The 22,161-nt window shown below is 34.5% G+C and overlaps 2 protein-coding genes across 4 annotated transcripts; both read left to right on the top strand.

The window, feature by feature from the left end:
* The first annotated feature begins 409 nt into the window (after positions 1 to 409).
* Positions 410 to 19,469, top strand: LOC7475058 (probable mannitol dehydrogenase). 3 transcript variants are annotated; one of them, XM_024609125.2, is made up of 5 exons: positions 410 to 579; positions 915 to 1,028; positions 1,205 to 1,718; positions 9,941 to 10,094; positions 19,203 to 19,469. In XM_024609125.2, the coding sequence occupies exons 1-5, from the start codon at positions 431 to 433 to the stop codon at positions 19,400 to 19,402; spliced, it is 1,131 nt and encodes a 376-aa protein (XP_024464893.2). In that variant the 5' UTR covers positions 410 to 430; the 3' UTR covers positions 19,403 to 19,469. The 3 variants fall into 3 exon arrangements, with proteins under 3 accessions (XP_024464893.2, XP_002313294.4, XP_052311822.1); XM_002313258.4 differs by lacking the exons at positions 9,941 to 10,094; positions 19,203 to 19,469 and adding exons at positions 1,809 to 1,962; positions 2,058 to 4,603 and having other exon boundaries at positions 411 to 579; XM_052455862.1 differs by lacking the exons at positions 915 to 1,028; positions 9,941 to 10,094; positions 19,203 to 19,469 and adding exons at positions 1,809 to 1,962; positions 2,058 to 4,603 and having other exon boundaries at positions 414 to 579.
* On the top strand, positions 16,415 to 17,396 carry LOC127905783 (uncharacterized). The gene is made up of 2 exons (XM_052455863.1): positions 16,415 to 17,003; positions 17,101 to 17,396. Exons 1-2 carry the CDS (start codon positions 16,780 to 16,782, stop codon positions 17,255 to 17,257), a joined length of 381 nt encoding a protein of 126 aa, XP_052311823.1. The 5' UTR covers positions 16,415 to 16,779; the 3' UTR covers positions 17,258 to 17,396.
* Positions 19,470 to 22,161: the final 2,692 nt, after the last annotated feature.

The raw sequence follows: 22,161 nt of genomic DNA, 5'->3' as shown, positions 1-22,161 counted from the left end.
GGACATCCATATTTTATTTATTTTTTAATTTGGAAATCTATTCAAATAAAATTTAAGCATCATCTAAGAAAATCATAAAAGTTCATGCATTAAAAATCACATTAACTTTTCCAATATATTATTTTGTTGGGAAGCACACAACCATTGGTTTGGAAGCCGGAAATTCACATGTTTATTTTTTTTTTCCTACTTATTAATTCAACGCAAGGAAATAGAGTTGAGAGTAAACGACAGCATACTTGAGATAGCTTTATGGGAAATTTCTCAGCCGAGAAGTCAAGGTAACTATTATTACTACATGGACAGATGGCTTTTCTCTTAAGGTAATTGATTAGCTCACGGATGTGCGACTAAAGGTGCTTAGCTCACCCAGTATGTCATCCCTGCCATACGCAATGGCAGACCACCCGCCATTATAAATAGGTGCACCATGCACGCTCTCTCGGCAGTACCAAATAAAGCAAAAAAGAGGGTGGAAATGGCAGAAAAATCTTACGAGGAAGAACATCCTACCAAGGCTTTTGGATGGGCAGCCAGAGACCAATCCGGGGTCCTCTCTCCTTTCAAATTCTCCAGGAGGTTATTCCCTCTCCTCCATCTTGTCGTTGCTTTATTTAATTATGGGATTTTATTTTTCTTTTCGTCTAGCTCGGTTTACTTAGATCCATTTTCTTCTTGTTTTTCTAAACACCAACAAGCATTCAGCGCAGCTGCAAGATGGGCTACATCAGATATATGGCAGTCTTTTATTTTTAATATGTGAAATAAGTTTATTGAATCACATGTTTATAGCTTTACATTTTTAGTAATATTATGGTTGGTGAATGGCGATCTGATTGATTATTTACCTATGAATATCTCTCATTTTCATTTGCGGTTTATGCTAAGTAAGCAAGAAACACCTCTTGCAACAGGTCTACAGGAGAGAAGGATGTGAGATTCAAGGTGCTCTTTTGTGGAATATGTCACTCAGACCTTCATATGGCCAAGAATGAGTGGGGTACTGCCACGTACCCTCTAGTTCCCGGGTATGTACACACAGCAAGAAAAATCTATGACCGTATAGTTATTTCTCATTTTTTTTGCACATAAACATCATGAATGGCAATTGGCAGTTCATGGAAGATGCTTAGAGGAATTTTACTGGAATAAATTCATCCATGCATTGCATCTGAGGGTTAATTAAATTAAATTGGCAATGCAGGCATGAGATTGTTGGGGAAGTGACAGAGGTAGGAAGCAAAGTTGAGAAGTTCAAAGTTGGAGACAAAGTGGGGGTGGGGTGCTTGGTTGGATCATGCCACTCTTGCGATAGTTGCAACAACAATCTCGAGAATTATTGCCCAAAAATGATACTCACCTACAGTACCAAATACCACGATGGAACCACCACGTACGGAGGCTACTCAGACAGCATGGTCACGGATGAGCACTTCGTAATTCGTATTCCAGACAACCTACCTCTAGATGCCGCTGCACCTCTCCTATGTGCTGGGATTACAGTTTACAGCCCCTTGAGGTTTTTTAATCTTGACAAACCGGGTATGCATGTGGGCGTGGTTGGGCTCGGCGGGCTAGGTCATGTAGCTGTAAAGTTTGCGAAGGCCATGGGGGTCAAGGTTACAGTTATTAGCACCTCTCCCAAGAAGAAACAAGAAGCCCTTGAGCATCTTGGTGCTGACTCGTTTCTAGTTAGTCGTGACCAGGATGAGATGCAGGTATATATACATGGTTCAGAGCACATTAATTCCTTGTATCTGTAAAACTAATTAAACATCAAACATAATATAATATTGTTTGTTATTCAGGCTGCAGTGGGCACAATGGATGGTGTAATTGACACGGTGTCGGCCATTCATCCTATCTTGCCTTTGATTAGTCTATTGAAGACTCAAGGAAAGCTGGTCTTGGTTGGTGCGCCTGAAAAGCCACTTGAGCTACCAGTGTTTCCTCTGATCATGGGTGTGTATATATGCATGCATCTCAGTATGTGTTCTAAATTTATTTTGGTATATATTGAGCTGACAGCGACGAATTCCATGTTATTGGCTTGGCAGGAAGAAAAATAGTGGGAGGGAGTACCATAGGAGGAATGAAGGAAACACAAGAGATGATTGATTTTGCTGCCAAGAACAACATCACGGCAGACATTGAGGTTATCTCGATGGATTATGTGAACACAGCCATGGAGCGGCTTTCGAAAACAGATGTCAGATACCGATTTGTTATCGACATCGGCAACACAATGAAGATTTGAATTCTCTACCTCATAAACACTGTACGAATAAAACGCATGTAATGTCAGATACCGATTTGTTATCGACATCAGCAACACAATGAAGATTTGAATTCTCTACCTCATAAACACTGTACGAATAAAACGTGTGATTTGACATCGGCAACACATTGCTTTTACTCAGTACAGCGGATAACTATTAGATTTCAACAAAGAGAGCAACCCTGTTATTTGCAGACATGACCTTATTCTTTGGACAAATTATCAGTAAGTCCTGTTTTAACAAATATAGATCGTATTAATCTTGATCTTTTCAATCCCACACATTAATTTATTTTCCTTTATCATAATTACTTAAACACTTAGCGTCAATTTAATCATGATCTTTTCAATCCAACACATTGAATAAAATTAATTTATTTCCATCTTTTCTCTCTCTAAAACAAAAAAATACTTTCCTCCTTTAATTAGTTGATGTGAGAAAGAACTACTTCTCTCTTGATATTTTATATGTTTGGTGTTGATTTCATTGTACGTACAACCAGCGCTTGGATGAGTTTAGAATAAAGGACGTCAAACATGGCCGGATGAAGAAACTCTTATAATTAAGAATATTAATTAAGATGTTGAATTGTTAAATTCAAAGTTTTTAAACCCGGCTGCCAGCCCGGTCCAAGGCCCGGGTTCCGGGTTTTAACCGGGTCGGCCGGGTCAATTTTTATTTTTAAAAAAATTCAAAACGACGTCGTTTTAGTTAAAAAAAAAACAAAAGTCAACGGGTTGCAACCGGGTTTTTGACCGGGTCACCGGGTCAACCCGCCGGGTCAGCCGGGTCACACCGGGTCATGGCTTATGCTATTTTTTCATCAACTCGGCTCGGTTCCAGCCCCGGGTCGACCTGCCGGGCCGGGCCGGGTTTCAAAACACATGTTAAATTAATTAGGTCATTATCCCATAATTCAAAATTCATAAAACACATCATGTCTGTTGAAGAGGTACATGCATAACGACACTGTTTATTTTTGTATTTCAAAAATATTTTTTAAAAAATTAATTTTTTATTTTTTTCTTTGAATTAATATGTTTTTTATGTTTTTAGATCGTTTTGATACTCTGGTGTCAAAAATAATTTATAAAAAATAAAAAAATATATTTTAATATATTTTTAAGTGAAAAATACTTTAAAAAATAACTGTAACTATACTTCCAAACATAGTTACACTCCCAAACAGACTAGTTCAACTGCTTTCGTTCTCTCTTTTTTATATATATATATATATATATATATACACACATTGAATGTTGAACAAAAACAGTAATTTGAAGTTTTTAATCACCATGTTACCTTTCAATAGTGCCGGGTCGACAATAGTGCTACAAAGATATAGTACGTAGTCTTTAAAAAAACAGGTAAATGATCATTTAAAAATTAGTTTTTCAACTCTGATCTTCTTAAATTAATCCCATTAATTTGAAGTCAATTTTTTGTGTAAACTTTCCATGTTAACACAAATGACGTTGAGTGTTTGACATGGGGACTAGTGTTAGGTAACGGTTTACCAAGATAGGGAAATAAAATGAGGACTCCAAGTGTCCGCTAACGTTAATAAAAATCAAATTTTTTTTAAGCACCAGCCGTTCTATTGCTGGCCTCTGTGTTTCTCTGCCTCAACGTGTCTCTCCAGCTGTCCACGTTATCTATGACCCCACACGTTTTCTTTGTGAAAACCTACACCAACCCTCACTATATAAACACCCCTTGCCACTTCGTCCTTCTCATCACCACCCTGGATCAAGAACACTGAACAATATTCAAGATTTGGTTACGCTCTCAGTATATCTCTTGAAAGGGTTTGTTTTCGTGTCTTGACACCCGATTTTGTACAATGGCATTTGCTGCAATGAAGTTGTTTGCTGCTGCTGTTGTCATGGCAATGCTTGCCAGTGTTGCTGTTTCCGCCCAAGATCTTGGAGAGTTAGCGCCAGCGCCAGCTCCTGGAATGGACAAGGGAGCTGCTTCCTTTTCTCTTGGGATGTCTGGGGCTCTTATCTGCTCTTCTCTCTTCTTGTCTATGCTTTCTCTTTTGAGGCACTAGGTTTTTGTGATCTGTGATTCTCTTGGTCATTTTTATGTTTTACTGGGATGGGATTTATACACGTGTTACTCTTTTGAGAGTCTTTTTTTGAGGGATTTTTTTTAGTACTATTATTTATTTATTTGTTTATACGGTGAAATAAAGGTTTATTTATTATTATATATGGGTTTGTCTGGTGGTTGTATTTTTGTTGAGGTGAGGGGTATGTATATATCGATTTATTAGAACTTGTGTATTTTCTTCGATATTAATAAATTATTATTTCGTTTTAGCAACTCTTTTTATAATATTCATTTTAGCAAATTATATGTGCTTTGCTTTTTTCTTTTTCGTTGCCGAGTTTTTTTTTATGGATATATTATTTTACCATATTTTTTTAAGCAGTGTTAATTTAAAAAAAAATCGAGGAACTTTGATGCGAGATCAACTTATGTCTGGTGGTTCTCCTTCAATTACTAGAGCAAAAAAAAAATATTAATTGATTGGAGATTAATAAATCATATATAGTTAACACATCAATATCTAATAATCTTATTCACTACGGTTTCCTGATAAATTTAAATCTTGACATAAATATAATAACTTATGAAAAAAATACAATAATTCTTGTTGGATGTATAATAAAACTATTAAATATCAATTTTTTTAACAAAAAACAAGGTAGCATGGAATTAATTTATATAGTCTGCTACTTTTTTTATTTTTTCTGCTAGGAGAGAGGGGATTAATTGATTCAAAGTTCAAGGCTTGTCCTTAAGAACTAAATTCTTAAAAATAGTCAGAATTATTTTGCATCTCTGAAAACTTAAATTAAGGAAGCAAATTCGACAACAAAAGGTCAGAATTATTTTTCTGTCTTAATTGATTAGCGTTCAATTTTCCTTTTGAGTTTTGATATCTTGAGATAAGTTCATGGTCTAATGTCGCTCTCTCGATGGGGATTTTCTTTTTCCCTTTTTATTAACAAAGACAGATATGAAAGGAGGGCATGAGAGACTTGCTTACATGTTTTAACACCCAATTAATTGCTGATTAAATGATACACGTGTCATGCTTTTATTGGAAAATTTTGATGGAAACACCTTCGTAAACAAATCGAAATAGACAAAACTAGCTTTAGTGTCCACTCTTCTCCGCGGGGCTGAAATATTTTTTCATACAATAAAATAATGTTTGGGTCCTAAAATGAGGTTAAAAAAGAACATAAAAGACGAACATCATAAATATGTATCAATATTAATTAAAATTAGGACAACGTTGTTTATTTATTGACAACACCTACAACCCACAATGAAAAAGAAGATGAAGATGAATAAAATTATACAATAAAAATTTATTTTTGACCACCGAGAGCTGCCACCCATGCCACCCAAACTGCGTGGCAACCCCAACGTGCCAACATTTTTTCCAGATTAAAAATATTATTTAGATGTTAAATTATATTTTCATCATCAATCAATCATACAATTAACAAAAAAAAAATCTAGGCTAAAAGATCTTAATACCCCTAACCCTAATTACTTATATTTTTTGGATTCAAGGGTATATGTGTAATTTGACTATTTATATAAAAAATAAAAATATTGAAATACATTTGTCCTTGCTGTGTTGATTCTTTTATTATTAGGATTTTTTTTTGTTATTTTACTGCCATTAAGAATATTAAATAGGTCAAAATTCCCCAGCCAAATCTATAATAACTAATAGCCGTGTGAAGATACAAAAACACCCCTAACTCCAAGGCAAGTCTCTTTTTTTTTTTAATGCCATAGACTTCACTTGTTGTAGTGAATGGTAGATTGTCTTTATATCTACAAGAAAACCCCCTTCCTTTTTAGTTGTTTTTTTTATCAGTTTCGTTATTATTATCACTATTGTTGTTATTATTATTAGCATCATTATCACTAGTATCATCATTGTCATTATCATTATTACCACCATCACCACTACCACCACCACCACCACCACCACCACCACCACATCTATTATTATTATTATTATCATCATCATCAGCATCACCATCATTGTTATCATTGTTACTACTTAAAAAAACAAATGTTGAAGCGATATTAACATGTTTCTTAATAAGAAAAATTAATTATAAACTTAAAAGATAATGTATATTGAATGATATTTTTTAAAAAAATATTAATATGGTAACATATTAGATGATTTTTTTAATTTTTTTTGAGATAGTTACATGTTGGATCAATCCGGATTGACTTATCAAATTCGCAATCCAGGTCATGAAATTGTAACAAACGTATAAAAAACAAATCAAAATATATTATAAAGATCAATTCCTAACCAACCTCAGTATTGAAGGATGGAATTTAAAGAAGAATATTAAATAAAAAATTAACAAAAAAACTACTCAAATCACACTACAAGATTTAACAGTTTTACCGACAGAATTTTTCCGTCGGCGTAAAACACATATTCCGTCGGTAATTAATTTACCAACGAAAATGATCCGTCGGTGAATCTTTCATCAGTAATTTTTTTTCCGTTGGTAAAACAAAAATTACCCGCTTAATTTTATCGGTATATCCCTGGGAAATAATATTTTTTATTACCAACGGATTATTTAAAAACATTTTAAAAAAAATCATTTTATAAAATTATAAAATAATTAAATTAACATAAATCAACATTGTATAATATATACTCAAAATGCTTGGAAAAAAGAATGAAAAAATCAATTCAAAAAAATTTGCAACAAATAAATAAAACGAAAAAATAAATTCAACTAAAAAAATTCATATGAAAAAAATGAAGTTGCAATTGCTAAAAATTTAAAAATCCTATAAATAAATCAACTAAAAATTGATCTCATATGAAAAAAAAATATCACAACAACATTTATACAATTATTAAGAACAAAAACAATTAAAAATAAAATAAAAAACAAATATAGTGAAAAAAATCATGAAAAAAGAAGGAAAAAGAAAAATATTACCTTAATGTAGTTGCAAGTGAAGCTAATGCGAGAAAAATAATTTCGTAAAGCATTTTAATTAAAAAAAATAAGAGGATAAAAGAAGAAAGAAGAAGAAGACATACCCGAGCATGGAGGAAAAGAGAAGGAGATTAGGAGAGAAAAGAAGTGAAAGAAATAGATATTGATGTTTTTTACATACAGTGAAAAAGAAGAAGAAGTAGAAGTAGAACAAGAAGAATAATAAGAAATGAGTCTGTCTCTTGTGAAATAAGAGGATTCAGGCTTTTTATTGGGGCGCGTTAGCAACGGATTTACCGATGAATAATTGAATATTAATATTTTTTAATTATTCCGTCGGTAATTCCATCGGTAATATTTAATTTAAATTTTCAATTTCGTAATTTTTTTCAGAAACCGCTAACAATTACCGACGATTTTTCAATCCGTCGGTGATTCTGCCTGTAATATTTAAATGAAAATTTTAAATTAATTGAATTTTTTCAGAAAACCGTCAAATAACACTGATGCATTTTCAATCCGTTTGTGATTTTGTTCGTAAAGAACAACAATTAACAGTGCAATTGGAAAGTAAACAGTTCTGGAGCTCTCTGAAAAATATCGACGGAAAATTCCGTCGGTGATTCCCTTTGTAATTGACATGATGAACAGTGTTCACAGTTTACCAATGAATAGTATTCCGACGGTAATTCCGTTGGTAAAAATGACACGTCATCATTTTTTTTTTGCTTTATTTTAATTTTTTTTCCCACTGTAATTCCCTCGGTATATACCGAGGGAATATTTCCGTCGGTAAAATCCCTCGGAAATTTACCGATGAAAATATTCCCTCGGTATCTCCGTTTGTATTTATCGATTTTCTGGTAGTGTCAACATGCAAAACTCGTGATATGGGCCATGAGATTGAGATAATCTGATAGAAAGAAAGTAAAAAAAACATAAGAATCTCAATTTTCAACCGACCTAGTTTTCAATGATGAAAAAAAAAATAAAAAATAAAAAACAATCGAAGTCAACTCAGACTAACCTATTAAACCCATGACCTAGGTCATGAATCAGGATAACTTCATAAAAAGTAAATAAAAAAGTCATGAAGCTCCATTCCTAATAGATCTAATGTTAAAGGTTGAAATTGAGAGGTGAAAAAAATAAATCCTTAAGACCGGGATAACTCCATAAAAAGCAAATTGAAAAAAAAAATACGTTGCTAAATTTCTAAACAACTTAATATTGATGGATGAAATTGAAAAAAAAAAAAAAGATTTGAGTTGTTGAATGCTGATTTTTTTAAAAATATATTCAATTAAAAAAGAACCTAAAAAATAAATCAAGTCAACTTTGATCAACCTACTAAACCCGCAACTTGGATCATGAGATCAGGATAAACTTATAGAAAAAAATTAAAAAAATATTATAAAACCCAATTAAAAAAATACTCAATTAAAAAAGGATAAAAAAATTAAACAAAATCAACCCGAGTCAACTTATCCAACCCGCAACCCGTGGTATGAAATCGAGATAACCCCATAAAAAGCAGATAAAAAATAAAATTTAATTTCAACTAACTTAATATTAAAGGATAAAATAAAATAAAAAATTGTAAAAAACAGCAAAAAAATTTCCTAGAACCCTATTTGTTTTTTTGCGTTTCAAAAGCGCTTTTGAAAAAATTTAAAATTTTTTTATTTTTTTCTTTGCTTCAAATTAATATTTTTTTGGTGTTTTCATATTATTTTGATACGCTGATATCAAAAATAATTTTAAATAATAATAATAATATTATTATTTTAATGCATTTCCAAGTAAAAAACACTATGAAAAGCAACCGTAAACACATTCTCAAACACAAACCAAACATTTTATAAATATATTTTTACTACACATAAATTTCAACCATAATTTATACCAAATACGTATCTAAATCCAACTAACTACAACTAACCATACTTTATTAAAATTTATTTTTTTCAAAAAAAAAAAACTACCTAAACAATAACCTCACTCTTATTTTTATATGCACATGCTTTTACACGGTACAGTGGAAAACTGTTAGATTTCAACAAAGAGAGCAGCCCTGTTATATGCACATCACCATGTCAGCCTACAAGAGACACGCTGACATAAATGGAGGGACATCCATATTTTAGTTATTTTTTAATTTGGGAAATCTATTCAAATAAAATTAAGCATCATCTAAGGAAATCATAAAAGTTCATGCATTAAAAATCACATTAACTTTTCCAATATATTATTTTATTGGGAGGCACACAAACACAACCATTGGTTTGGAAGCCGGAAATTCACAATTTTTTTTTTCTCACTTGTTAATTCAACGCAAGGAAATAGAGTTGAGAGTAAGCGACAGCATGTGGGTGTGGTTGGGCTCGGTGGGCTAGGTCATGTAGCTGTAAAGTTTGCAAAAGCTATGGGGGTCAAGGTGACAGTTATTAGCACCTCACCCAACAAGAAACAAGAAGCCCTCGAGCATCTTGGTGCCGACTCATTTTTGGTTAGCCGTGATCAGGATCAGATGCAGGTATATAAACATGATTCAGAGCACCTTCCTTGCATTTGTAAACTAGTTAAACATTAAATCAAATCTTTTATCCTGTATGTTTGTTTTATGATCTAATATTGCTTGCTATTCAGGCTGCAATGGGCACAATGGATGGTGTAATTGACACGGTGTCGGCCATGCATCCTATCTTGCCTTTGATTAGTCTATTGAAGACTCAAGGAAAGCTGGTTTTGGTTGGTGCGCCTGCGAAACCACTTGAGCTACCAGTGTTTCCTTTGATCGTGGGTATGTATAAATGCATGTATCTCAGTACACTACCAGAAAACCGGAGAAAAGCAACGGAATTACAGACGGACATATTCCGTCGGTAATTAATACCGACGGAAATAATTCCGTCTCAAAATCGGTCGGTATATACCGACGGAATAATTCCGTCGGTAATGCCGTCGGTAGATACCGACGGAAATATTCCGTCGACTTCACCGACGACATATACAGTTCGTCTGGAAATACGCAACGGAATGGTGACGTCAGGCGATTTTACCGACGGAAAGTACCGAGGGATTCAAACTGTGATAGCCGTACAGTGACGTGGCGATGTCACCGACGGCATCACCGATGGAATTATTCCGTCGGTGATTCCGTCGGAAAAAGCCATTATATACACCCATCTGCCGACACTCTCATCCTCTGTTTCTCCTTCTTCTTCTTTCCCATCCCACCTCTCCCCTCCCAAACTCCTCCCAAACTGCAGCCAAACACCCATCCCAAACTCTCCACTATTCTCAACACGAGCACTCAAGTTTCTTATATCTTGTACGTGGTCACAATATCCGTTTCTTGTAGATTTTATCATTTTTTTGTAAGTAAATCTATCCTTTTTAATTAGTTTTAATATTTAATTGTGAATTTTATTGTTTTAGTATATGTATTTTGTTAACGTTTGTACTTGTTTAATTGTTATTTGTCAAAGAAACTTGTAGTATGAATGTATAATTTTGTAGTTGTTATAGGTTGTTTTAGATTTTGTCAAATTATATTTGTTTGTAAATTGTTGAAATTTTGTTTGAATTACACCGAATTAAATGTGTCGTTGTGATGAAATAAATAATTAATAGCGTATTTAAGTGTCTTGTTTAATTGTTATCAATTATATTTCGAAGTTGTGAGTAATTCTGTAAATTTATATATGTATAAATTTGTATGTATGAACGTTGATAGTTGATAATTGATAATGAATATTTAACATAAGTGTTGTTTTAGTTTGTTGGATAATGTCGGGGAAAACCAATATTTTTGTTATGTTTTATAGAGGTTCAATAGAAGTCATGGATGATCGTTCATGGATGTATCGGAACTCACCCCAAGGATTGCGGAGGATGGATTATTGTAACGGTGTCCAGGGTTTTATTAATTTCGCAACATCTATTCCGAGGAATTTTACTGATGGCGGTATTAGGTGTCCATGCAGGAAGTGTAAAAATTTAAAGTTCTGCATCAAGATGTTGTAACGATGCATCTTCTAACCAAAGGGTTCATGGAAGATTACCTGTGTTGGTATGCTCACGGAGAACTATTTGTTCCTGATGAGAGCATGGAAGAACAGGTGGCTGGGTCAACTTCTAGTGCTAGTAACATGCATGAAGTTGGAAATGAGAACAGTAATCCTTACAGGAATATGGTTATGGATGCAATGAGAATGAGTGAAGATAATGTCAGGGGATGTCCAATCGTAGAAGAAGAACCTAATGCAGATGCAGCAAGGTTTTTTGATCTGTTTAGAGATTCTGACGAACCATTATGGGATGGCTGCACGAACCACAGTAAATTATCAGCCGTAGCACAGGTGTTCACCATCAAGTCAGATCACGGGTTGAGTGAGGTCGGTTATGACAAGATTATTGAATGGGCGAGAAGCATTTTACCTGAAGGGAACAGGCTGAAAGAGAACTTCTATGCTGCCAAGTCCATGATGAAACCCCTCGGTTTAGGATACCAGAAAATTGATATATGCCCTAACTTCTGCATGTTATACTACCTTGAAAATGCCGAGATGACCGAGTGCATGACGTGCGGGCATTCCCGTTACAAACCCAGAACTGGTAGAGGGAAGACTTTCGTGGCATATAAAAAACTTAGATACTTCCCAATCACACCTAGACTGCAGAGGTTATTCATGTCACCAAGGACTGCTGAGCACATGACATGACACCAATCACACCATGCGGTTGATGGAGTGATGGTTCATCCTTCTGACGGTGAAGCCTGGAAACACTTTAACAGTATGCATCCTCCCTTTTCAGCTGAATCAAGGAACGTGCGTCTTGGGTTGTGTACAGACGGATTCAATCCATTCGGGTCATTTGCTGCTCCTTATTCTTGTTGGCCGGTCATACTGACGGTTTATAACTTGCCACCGGGGATGTGTATGAGGCCGGAGTTCATGTTTTTATCTATGGTCATACCAGGTCCGAGCAGTCCGGGGCGGAATATAGATGTTTGTCTTCGTCCGTTGATTGATGAGTTGACGCAGTTGTGGTCCCCTGGAGCTTTGACTTATGACATCTCGAGGAAACAAAATTTTGTTATGAGAGCGGCTTTGATGTGGACTATCAATGATTTCCCAGCTTATGGAATGGTGTCTGGTTGGAGCACGCATGGAAAGCTAGCATGTCCATATTGTATGGAGAACAACAAGGCATTCACGCTAACAAACGGGGGTAAAGCTTCTTTTTTTGACTGTCACCGTCGTTTCTTGCCACATAACCACAGGTACAGAAAGAACAGAAAGGATTTCTTTGTTGGCAGGGTTGAAAATGATGTTGCACCCCCGCGTCTTTCCGGTGAAGAATTGTTTGATGTTGTGTCAGAGTACGGTGAAATTGTGTTTGGTCTCCAATCAGGTAAGCAGAAGTTTCCTGGTTTTGGTTTGACCCATAATTGGGTGAAGCGAAGTATATTTTGGGAGCTTCCTTATTGGAAGACCAATCTTCTCCGCCATAACCTTGACGTCATGCACATTGAAAAGAACGTGTTTGAGAACATTTTCAACACCGTCATGGATGTGAAGGGGAAGACAAAGGACAACATCAAGGCTAGATTGGATGTAGCGCTGTTCTGTAACCGTAAAAATATGGAGTTGGTTTGTGATGGGTCACGGGTCGCAAAACCAAGAGCAAGCTTCGTGCTAGAGAAAAACGCACAACTACTAGTCTACAAATGGCTTAAGAGTCTGCGTTTCCCCGATGGATATGCCTCAAACATATCAAGGCTGGTTAATACGGAGGAATGCAGATTATATGGAATGAAGAGTCATGACTGCTATGTGTTTATGCAAACACTCATCCCATTAGCTTTTCGTGATTTGTTGCCAAAGGGGATATGGGATGCACTAACGGAGATTAGTCATTTCTTCAGAGATATATGCTCCATCAAGTTGAATGTTGATCACATTGAGAGGCTTGAAAAGAATATCGTCGAGACAATATGCAAACTTGAGATGATATTCCCTCCATCATTTTTTGACTCAATGGAGCATCTACCCGTACATTTACCGTTTGAGGTAAAAGTTGGAGGACCGGTCCAGTACAGATGGATGTATCCATTCGAGAGGTTAGATATTACAGTTGCTATGACATTTATAATTAAATGTTTTTATTTTAATGTTTTTAATTGATAATTTATATATATATATATATATATATATATATATATATATATATATATATATATATGCAGGTACTTGTTCAATCTTAAAAAAAAGGTTAAGAACAAGGCGCATGTTGAGGCGTCAATATGTGAGGCGTATATTGTTGAGGAGATCTCAACATTTATCTCATACTATTTCGAACATCATTTGAGAACGAGGATAAACCATGTTCCACGGCATGATGATGGTGGGGAAGTGCATTCAAGTGGGAACTTGTCAATATTCTCCAATCCTGGACGACCCACACCTAAAAATGCCGTGAGGGGAAGATATTTGTCTGAAATAGAGTTCAGACAAGCACACAATTATGTCCTATTTAACTGTGATGAGCTGAGACCTTTTATTAAGTAAGTAGATGTTCGACTTAAACTTTGTCAAGAGTGTACTATTTATGTTTTGTGATACCATACACTCATATACTTTGGAACAACCTTGCAGGCAACATCGACCATACTTACTGTCCAATAACTCACAGCTGACCGAATCCCAGATCTTTCAATTACAAGATGAACAATTTGCCACATGGTTTAGAACACATGTAAGTCCTAGCACAAACTCATTATCTCTTGCAATGTAATTAATTGTAGTCAATGTTACATAATATCCGTTTATTGATTATTGTTGTATTTAATTTACAAGCTAGGTTTATCAAATGGGAGGTAGTGCTGCTATTTCACTGTCTTTACTATGTCTGGGCCCTGAAAGAAAAGTCAAGTGCTATAATGGATATTTTGTCAATGGATATGTCTTTCATACTGAAGAATACGGGCATGGAAGAAAGACATACAACAGTGGTGTTTGTATTAAGGGATCGACTTCTAGTGAGTTTGAAGTTGACTACTACGGTAGATTGGAAGAGGTCATCGAACTGCAATATCATAGCGAGCAAAATAGAGTGTTTTTATTCAAATGTTATTGGTATGACACAACTGACAGAGAAATCAGAGTAGATCCTCACTATGGTCTCGTTGAAATCAATTCAAAAGCTAGACACCGCAACGTAAACGACGTCTTTGTTTTCGCAAAGCAATGCCAACAAGTTTATTACACATACACCCCTTCCTTTAGAAAGGACCGATCAAGAGTTGATTGGTTATCCGTTTTAAAAACAAAACCCAAGGGTCGTGTCGAGGTTGTTCAGGATGAGAACGAAGACACAAGTGTGATAGATGAAGTCTTTCAAGCTAGTGAGTTGGTTGAACCATACCGAGTTGCTCCGTCGATTGACTTAGAAGAAAATTCGAATTTTCGCGTTTTCAACGATAGTCTTGTTGATGTTGACGCAGAGGAGTTGAATGTTGTTCTGAGCTCCACTAGTAGAAAAAAGAATGTTGTTGAAGAAGATGATAACGAAATTGAAGAGTGCGATGAAGCTGATGATAACAATTCAATGGAGGACGAAGATGAAAATTCCGACTAACTAAACATGTCCTTATTTTTATAATGTAATAATTTGAAACATGAAATATTTATTCTTTTTTAAGGGTCAGCCGTTGTTATTGTGTTGTGTGTGTTTTTTAGTTTGCAATTCAAGATTTTTTGAGAGGGTTACATATAAAACATAAGAAAAATTTACCTTTTCATCGACGGATATACCGACGGACTATAACCCGTCGGTATTTCACAGAGAGTTGCAAAAAAATTACGGGATTTTGCCACATTCACCGACGGATATACCGACGACCTATAACCCGTCGGTATTTCACAGAGAGTTGCAAAAAAATTACGGGATTTTGCCACATTCACCAACGGCGTTTCCGACGCCAATACCGACGGCATCACCGACGGAATTGTCCGCACGCATGTCTGACACGTGTCCGTCTGCACAATTACCGACGTCACATACCGACAGCATCACCGACGGCCCGCGCATGTCTGACACGTGTCCCGTCTGCACCATCACCGACGGCATTACCGACGGATCGAAAAGTTTGGCGGGATTTTCGAACTTTTTTGGTGCGCATTTCAATTAATTTCCGACGGAATTACCGACGGAAATTAATTGCACCGACAGCAATTAAGGGCCGTCGGTAATTCCGTCGGAATTTCCCTATATATACCGCCCCCCCACCCCCCCCCCCCCCCGCACCGTCTCCTCCCTCTCCCCCTCCTCTCCCCCTCTTCTCCTCCCTCTCCCCCTCTTCTCCTCTTCTCCCTTTCTCTCCCCCTCTTCTCCTTTCACTTCTCTTCTCCTCTTCTCCCTTTCTCTTCTCCTCTTCTCAAGTGTGATCTTCTTCTCTCATTTAGTTTCAAAAGGTATGTATTTTTTTTTCTTTATCTTTGTATTTTTTTTATTTTAATTATGTTTATTTTTTTTGGTGTTCTTTGTTTTGTATATTGTTTGTAGATAAAATCTTAAATTCAACACATTATTAAGGTAAGCATTTTTTATTCCCAAATTTATTTTGAATTGATATAATGTTTTTTAATTTTGTGTGTTGTGTAGTGTTTTTTAGTTTTTTAGTTTTATTTATTAATTTTAGTTTTTTAGTTTTGATATTATTGTTTGTATTGTTATAATTGTTATTGTTGAATTTATGTTAAAAATGTTAGTTTATAAATATAATTGTTATTGTTGATTTATTTTAAAAATGTTAGTTTATAAATATAATTGTTATTGTTGATTTATTTTAAAAATGTTAATTTATATATATAGAATTGCATTTAATTATTAGTTTATCTTAATTTAGGATATTATTGTTTGTATTGTTATTGTTGAATTTATGTTAAAAATGTTAGTTTATAAATATAATTGTTATTGTTGATTTATTTTAAAAATGTTAGTTTATAAATATAATTGTTATTGTTGATTTATTTTAAAAATATTAGTTTATATATGTAGAATTGCATTTAATTATTAGTTTATCTTAATTTAGGATATTATTGTTTGTATTGCTATAATTGTTATTGTTGAATTTATGTTAAAAATGTTAGTTTATAAATATAATTGTTATTGTTGATTTATTTTAAAAATGTTAATTTATATATATAGAATTGCATTTAATTATTAGTTTATCTTAATTTAGGATAAAATAATTAAATGAATGTTCATAGTTGTAATTCTATATGATGTTATTGAATAAAATGTTGTGTTGATGATGATGAGTTGGGTTGAGATCCAGGATGATTGGATCGGGATGTGAAATAAAATTGGAAGTGTAATATGATTTTGTCGACAACTTGGGACCCCCCAGTACAGGGGAGACTCTGTCGAATTTTTTTTAAATAATCGAAGTTAATTATTCGTATACATGTGTGTAGATGCGTAGAATGAAATCTACAGCACGTCGTCAGAAGACGGTTGCAGCTAGTTCTTCTAGCAGCGAGGAGGACGTATCCTTAGGTGCTGATCACGGCGAGGAATCTACGCCAACTTGTGATGCTGCCTCTTCTAGCGCGGTTTCACAGCGCAGAAGCGGTGTGCCTTCACAGCGGGGTCAATTCACCCGCAAGTACCAGGCACAATGGAAGGATGACCTCTCAATGTAAGTTTGTTTAGGTTTTAGACTTTTTTTTTATATACTTATAACATAATTTATGAACAACTAATTAATATTAATTACTACTTTTATTTAATTTCAGGTTTACAAACATTGAGGCTGCAAGGACTATAACATTGGCGTTTAAATCGTCGATGGAGATTCCATTGTTTCAATGGAGCCAGGTTTCCAAACATCCTGAGTGGAAACCTAATATCGATGCATGGTTTAAACGATTTCAGGTCGGTGTTAATTTTTAATTTCCAGCTTATTTTTAATAAATGATTTTTATAATTTTATATCTTGTACTATTTTTATTTTATATGAATTATTTATATACACAGAACAAATTTGAGTGGGATAGGGCGGACAACAATGTTGTGAGGAGGGTATGGGAGAATCACGCGGCAACTAGGTAACATAAAAAATAATATTTATTTTTGTTTTATAATTTAATGTTTTAAATTCTAATTTGTTACTATGGAAGTAGGTTGCGTGATTTTTGGTATGACACCCAAAAAAAATCAAAAAGACAGCGAGGGATAACGGTCTTGAAGGATGGAATGAGGTGGCGGTTTGGCAGGAATTCAAACCGCCATTCATCTCGGGGGAAATATGGACGGCATATATTGAGCACGTGACCTCAGAGCGGTTCTCACGGCGCTCACAGTCTGGCGCCGACAACCGGAACCGGCAAATTTATGGTTCGGTGACCACGCACACTGGCGGATCCGTCCCATTCAGCGCACATGCAAAGCGGATGGTAAGATTAATTTTATTGAAATATATCGATAATTAATTTGTCATTCCTTATAATATATTTAACTTTCAACCTATTTTTTCCTTACAGGCTGCGTCTCTTGGACGTGAACCGAGTCCAATGGAGCTGTTTCTAGAGACGCATGTGCGGAGTCAAGACCGCCAAAAAGGGGTGCAGCAGTTCGTGGACAACCGTGCTCAGCACTTCGTGGTATGTTCGTTCATTCATTTTATTTTGTAAGTTATTATTTTCTTGAATTGCATCTTGAATTGCATTTGATGATTTTTTTACCGATGGAATTTTCAGGAGACCTATAATAGCCAGTTGAGGGAGAGATATGGGGACAATCCGTCGACCCATCCAGATTTCGATCCAGATTTGTGGATGGAGGCGGGATCGTCTGGTGGACCCGATAAAAACAGGGTCTACGGGCTCTCCAACACTACGGCTGACAACTTGCGTTCGACTCGTAGTGTCTCAACTGTTGGAAGCTCTCCATCAGTATCGAACACTCAGTCTGAGGAGTTCATTGCGTTGAAACAACAATATCAACAACTCTCGACGAATTATGATGAGCTCCGTCAAATAGTCATGGAGATGAGATCAAAGATGGGTGACGATACTTGTGCAGCTTCTTTTTGGCCGTTTGGTCCCGGGAACAACCAGCCTCCTCCTCCTCCGCCTCCTCCTCCAGCTCCGCCGCTATACTAGTTTAATTTTGTTTTTTAAACACATTAAATTTGTAATGAATATTATTACTTTTAGATTTTTAATGTTTAATGCATTTTTATTTGTTTATTAATGTTTTTTACAATTAATAAATTATTTTTTATATATATTTCAAATACATACCGACGGATATACCGACGGATACTATCCGTCGGTATTTAACAGAGAGTTGCCGAACAATTACCATCCATGCCATATTTCCCGACAGTATCACCGACGGATATTATCCGTCGGTGATTAACTTCCGACGGCCATACCGACGGATAATATCCGTCGGTATTACACAGAGAGTTGCAACAAAATTACAAGCCATGCCATAAATACCGACGGACAACCCGTCGGTGATGCCGTCGGTAATTACCCTTAAAATTACCGACGGATTGGCCGTCGGTAATGTTCCCGCGAGGAATTTTTTTTTTGGCGCGCGTATCCGTCTGTATTACCATCGGTGTATGGTTTTTTTTATTTGCGACAGAATTAGCGACGGAAATGGGATTTACCGACGACTGGTTTACCGACGGATCACTGCCGTCGGTGAATCCGTCGGTATTGTTTTCACCGACGGATTTAATTGCTGTCACCGACGGAATTAATCCGTCGGTAAAACTGGATAATGTTGTAGTGGTATGTGTTCTAAATTTAACGCAGCATTGATCTTCTCATGGGTAATCAAACAGATAAATATTAGTATAACTACCATGTTATTGGCCTGACAGGAAGAAAAATAGTGGGTGGGAGTGCTGGTGGAGGAATGCAGGAAACACAAGAGATGATTGATTTTGCTGCTAAGAACAACATAACAGCAGATATCGAGTTGATTTCAATGGATTATGTGAACACTGCCATTGAGCAGCTATTGAAAACTGATGTTAGGTATCGATTTGTCATTGATATTGGCAACACAATGAAAAATTGAATTTTCTCCCCAATAAATATTGGATGAATAAAATGCATGTAATGTGAGAATTCATGAGCTTGAATCATCTTCAGTTTTTGGTATTCTTTAAGCACCTCTTAATTTATATAAATAGATCAGTGTAGAGTACGACTTGTAATACTTTTTAAAACTTCTGTTGTTGTGGTTGTCATCGACTGACCCAACTCAATTTAAAATAAGAAAATTGCAATGCAATATTAAGAAGAAAAAAAAACTATAAGTGCCCACCCCAAATATTGTGGACCAAGAGTGAATTTATTACAATAATGAAGTAGGGATTTTTGATTCATACTAGAATTATTAACCCAATTCTAACCCTTGCATGGAGGGTAGAATAGTCTTTTTCTAATGATCATAAAGTTATTTATGAATTGGATAACGGAAACAAGGTTTTTATATATTTATTTAGCATAGTAAAATTACTTCATTATCTTTAAAAGCAAAGTTTTCTTAACTTGAATATAAAGGCTTCATCATTTTAGATTTTTTATAGCTTTGGTCCATGGGTCTTTGTATCTTTTTTCATATTGGGTTTTTGTAATGATAATATTATTTGACAGGTTGTTTGATATTTGACCTAGCATAGATATTATTAAAAAAATTGACTTGCACACATGCAAGCGTGTGAAATGTCATTAATCCTTTTACGCTATGCGTGAGACGTAATGAGGTGGTGTTATTAGATTCGTCTTTGCTTTTTCTTCGTCCAGGTATGACGCGTGTTTTAATTGGACATCCAATTCAGTGCATGCAATCCTTTTTTTTTTCTACTGCTTTTCCTCTCACCTTGATTTTTGTGTTGACCCTGCAAAAAATAAAAGCAGCCCTTCTCTTTATTATTTTTTTATATTTAGTCCTTGTTTTTTTTATTACTATTTGATTTATTTGAAATGATTTATAAAATTGGATTTTTTTTTCAATTTCATCCCCTTCAATATTTTTTATCTTTCAGATTTGGTTCTTATTCTTTTAATTGATATTTGTTTTATTTGAGATTATTTTTTAAAGTTTATTTTTTTACGATTTCATCCTTTTAAGGTTTTTTTCTTCCAATTTGATCCTCGTTATTTTATTTGCTATGTTTTTTTTCCTTGGAAATGTTTTCTAGATTGATCTCCTTTTTTACGATTTCATGCTCCATGATTTAATTTGTTGATAATTGAGCTTCTTCATTGAGCATGAATCTAGAATTTCACGGGTTGTGAATTTGAAAGATTAACCCACGTTTAGAAATTTTGCTCGGTTTTTTTTTTCCTTTTTAACCTCGTGTTTTTTCAATTTCACCCCTTAACATTTATTAAATTAAAGATTGGACTCCGTTATTTTTTTTCTATAGGAATTTTCACTAATTTTGATAATAACCCGAGATATTTCAAGTCTTTTTATTTATCGTTTTTTGTTTAATTTATCTTTTTTAAAAAATTAATTTTTAAATCAAATCAAATATAAGCACGAAATGTTCATGCTTATGATATTTTGTTAAGTTAATAATTAAGGTATCATGTTTTTTTTACTTGTTAAAAAAACGTTTAATTATTATATTTTTATTTATTTATGTTATTTATGATATTTTTATTTTTAAAATTATATTATTAAATTAATCATGTTTATTAAATCTTGTTAAGTTAATAATCAAGGTATTCCTGTTTTTCATACTTTTAAAAAACGTCGGTATCACCTTTTTTTTTTTTTTTGTCATGTTAAGAAAAGTTTCCTATCAAATATGTACTATATCATGTTTATCTTTTTGGAACATCTCCGATGGTAGCAAAAGTCATTCATTAACCAAATTATTAAAATTATATGGCTGATTTCTCTCTTATATGCACTCAAATAAAAAATATTATTATAATAACTTATTTATATTTTAATATATTTGTTATTAATACAACAACTTCCTTGGAACTAATTTAATTAATTTTTATATAATAGAATCAAGTTATTAATTATGATTAAAAAAAGCCACGTCAACAACATTAAAAAAGTTTCTTCCCTCTCCTTTTCATCACTGCAAGGAGAAATCTTGGAAAATCACAGCCACCTTTCTCCCTCTATCTCGCACAAGGCTCTCTCCACGCTATTGTGATGTCCTTGAGATCTGGAGGCTATGTTCATCTGGGACCCACTCACAGATGGGACTCTCTTGTTTATGAAGCTTTGATATATAGACCGTGATAACACTGCAATTTTCTTTGTTAAGGGGCTTTTAATCTACAGCCAAAGAAGCTTTTTAATGCTTCAAGGTTTGCGTGTGTATGGCTGGGTTTAATTTTCAGGAGATCCAAGTTTTTGCTCCGATCTGAAGTCATATCTCAAGAGATTGTGAGGTGAGAGACCCCTTTCATTATCCCACTAATGGTCAACAGTTCTATTTAATTATTTTAAAGGCGATGAAGAGCAGAGAGTTGAAGAAGAAAAATAAAAGATTGAATTATTTTAAAGGCGATGAAGCAATGCAGCAATGTTCATATCAGGCCACACAAATCTAACTGTGAAACAAGTAAAGCTGTACAAAATCTAACCATATATGAATTCAAAACCTAATAAATTGAAAACCACAAAAAGACTACGAGAAGAGAAGATGAGAATAAAAAAGGAGAGGCAATGAGAAATAAAAGAGGTAGAAATATGATAACCTAATTTATTTGTGAAATTAAATCAAGATTTGTGTTTTGTAAGAATGTAAATTTAAACGTGTATTGCGAAACGAGATTTGATGATTTGATATTTTAAAAACT

The sequence above is a fragment of the Populus trichocarpa genome, chromosome 9 (genome assembly GCF_000002775.5).
Source record: "Populus trichocarpa isolate Nisqually-1 chromosome 9, P.trichocarpa_v4.1, whole genome shotgun sequence".
Classification (NCBI taxonomy): Eukaryota; Viridiplantae; Streptophyta; class Magnoliopsida; order Malpighiales; family Salicaceae; genus Populus; species Populus trichocarpa.
This window is presented reverse-complemented; position numbering and strand designations above follow the sequence as displayed.

Coding starts and splice junctions, on each gene's coding strand:
- LOC7475058 (XM_024609125.2), top strand. CDS start 431: ATGCACGCTCTCTCGGCAGTACCAAATAAAGCAAAAAAGAGGGTGGAA. Junction 1,719..9,940: donor GTGACCAGGATGAGATGCAG/GTATATATACAT, acceptor CTTGCTATTCAG/GCTGCAATGGGCACAATGGA. Junction 10,095..19,202: donor AGTGTTTCCTTTGATCGTGG/GTATGTATAAAT, acceptor TTGGCCTGACAG/GAAGAAAAATAGTGGGTGGG.
- LOC127905783 (XM_052455863.1), top strand. CDS start 16,780: ATGCGTAGAATGAAATCTACAGCACGTCGTCAGAAGACGGTTGCAGCT. Junction 17,004..17,100: donor TGGAAGGATGACCTCTCAAT/GTAAGTTTGTTT, acceptor ATTTAATTTCAG/GTTTACAAACATTGAGGCTG.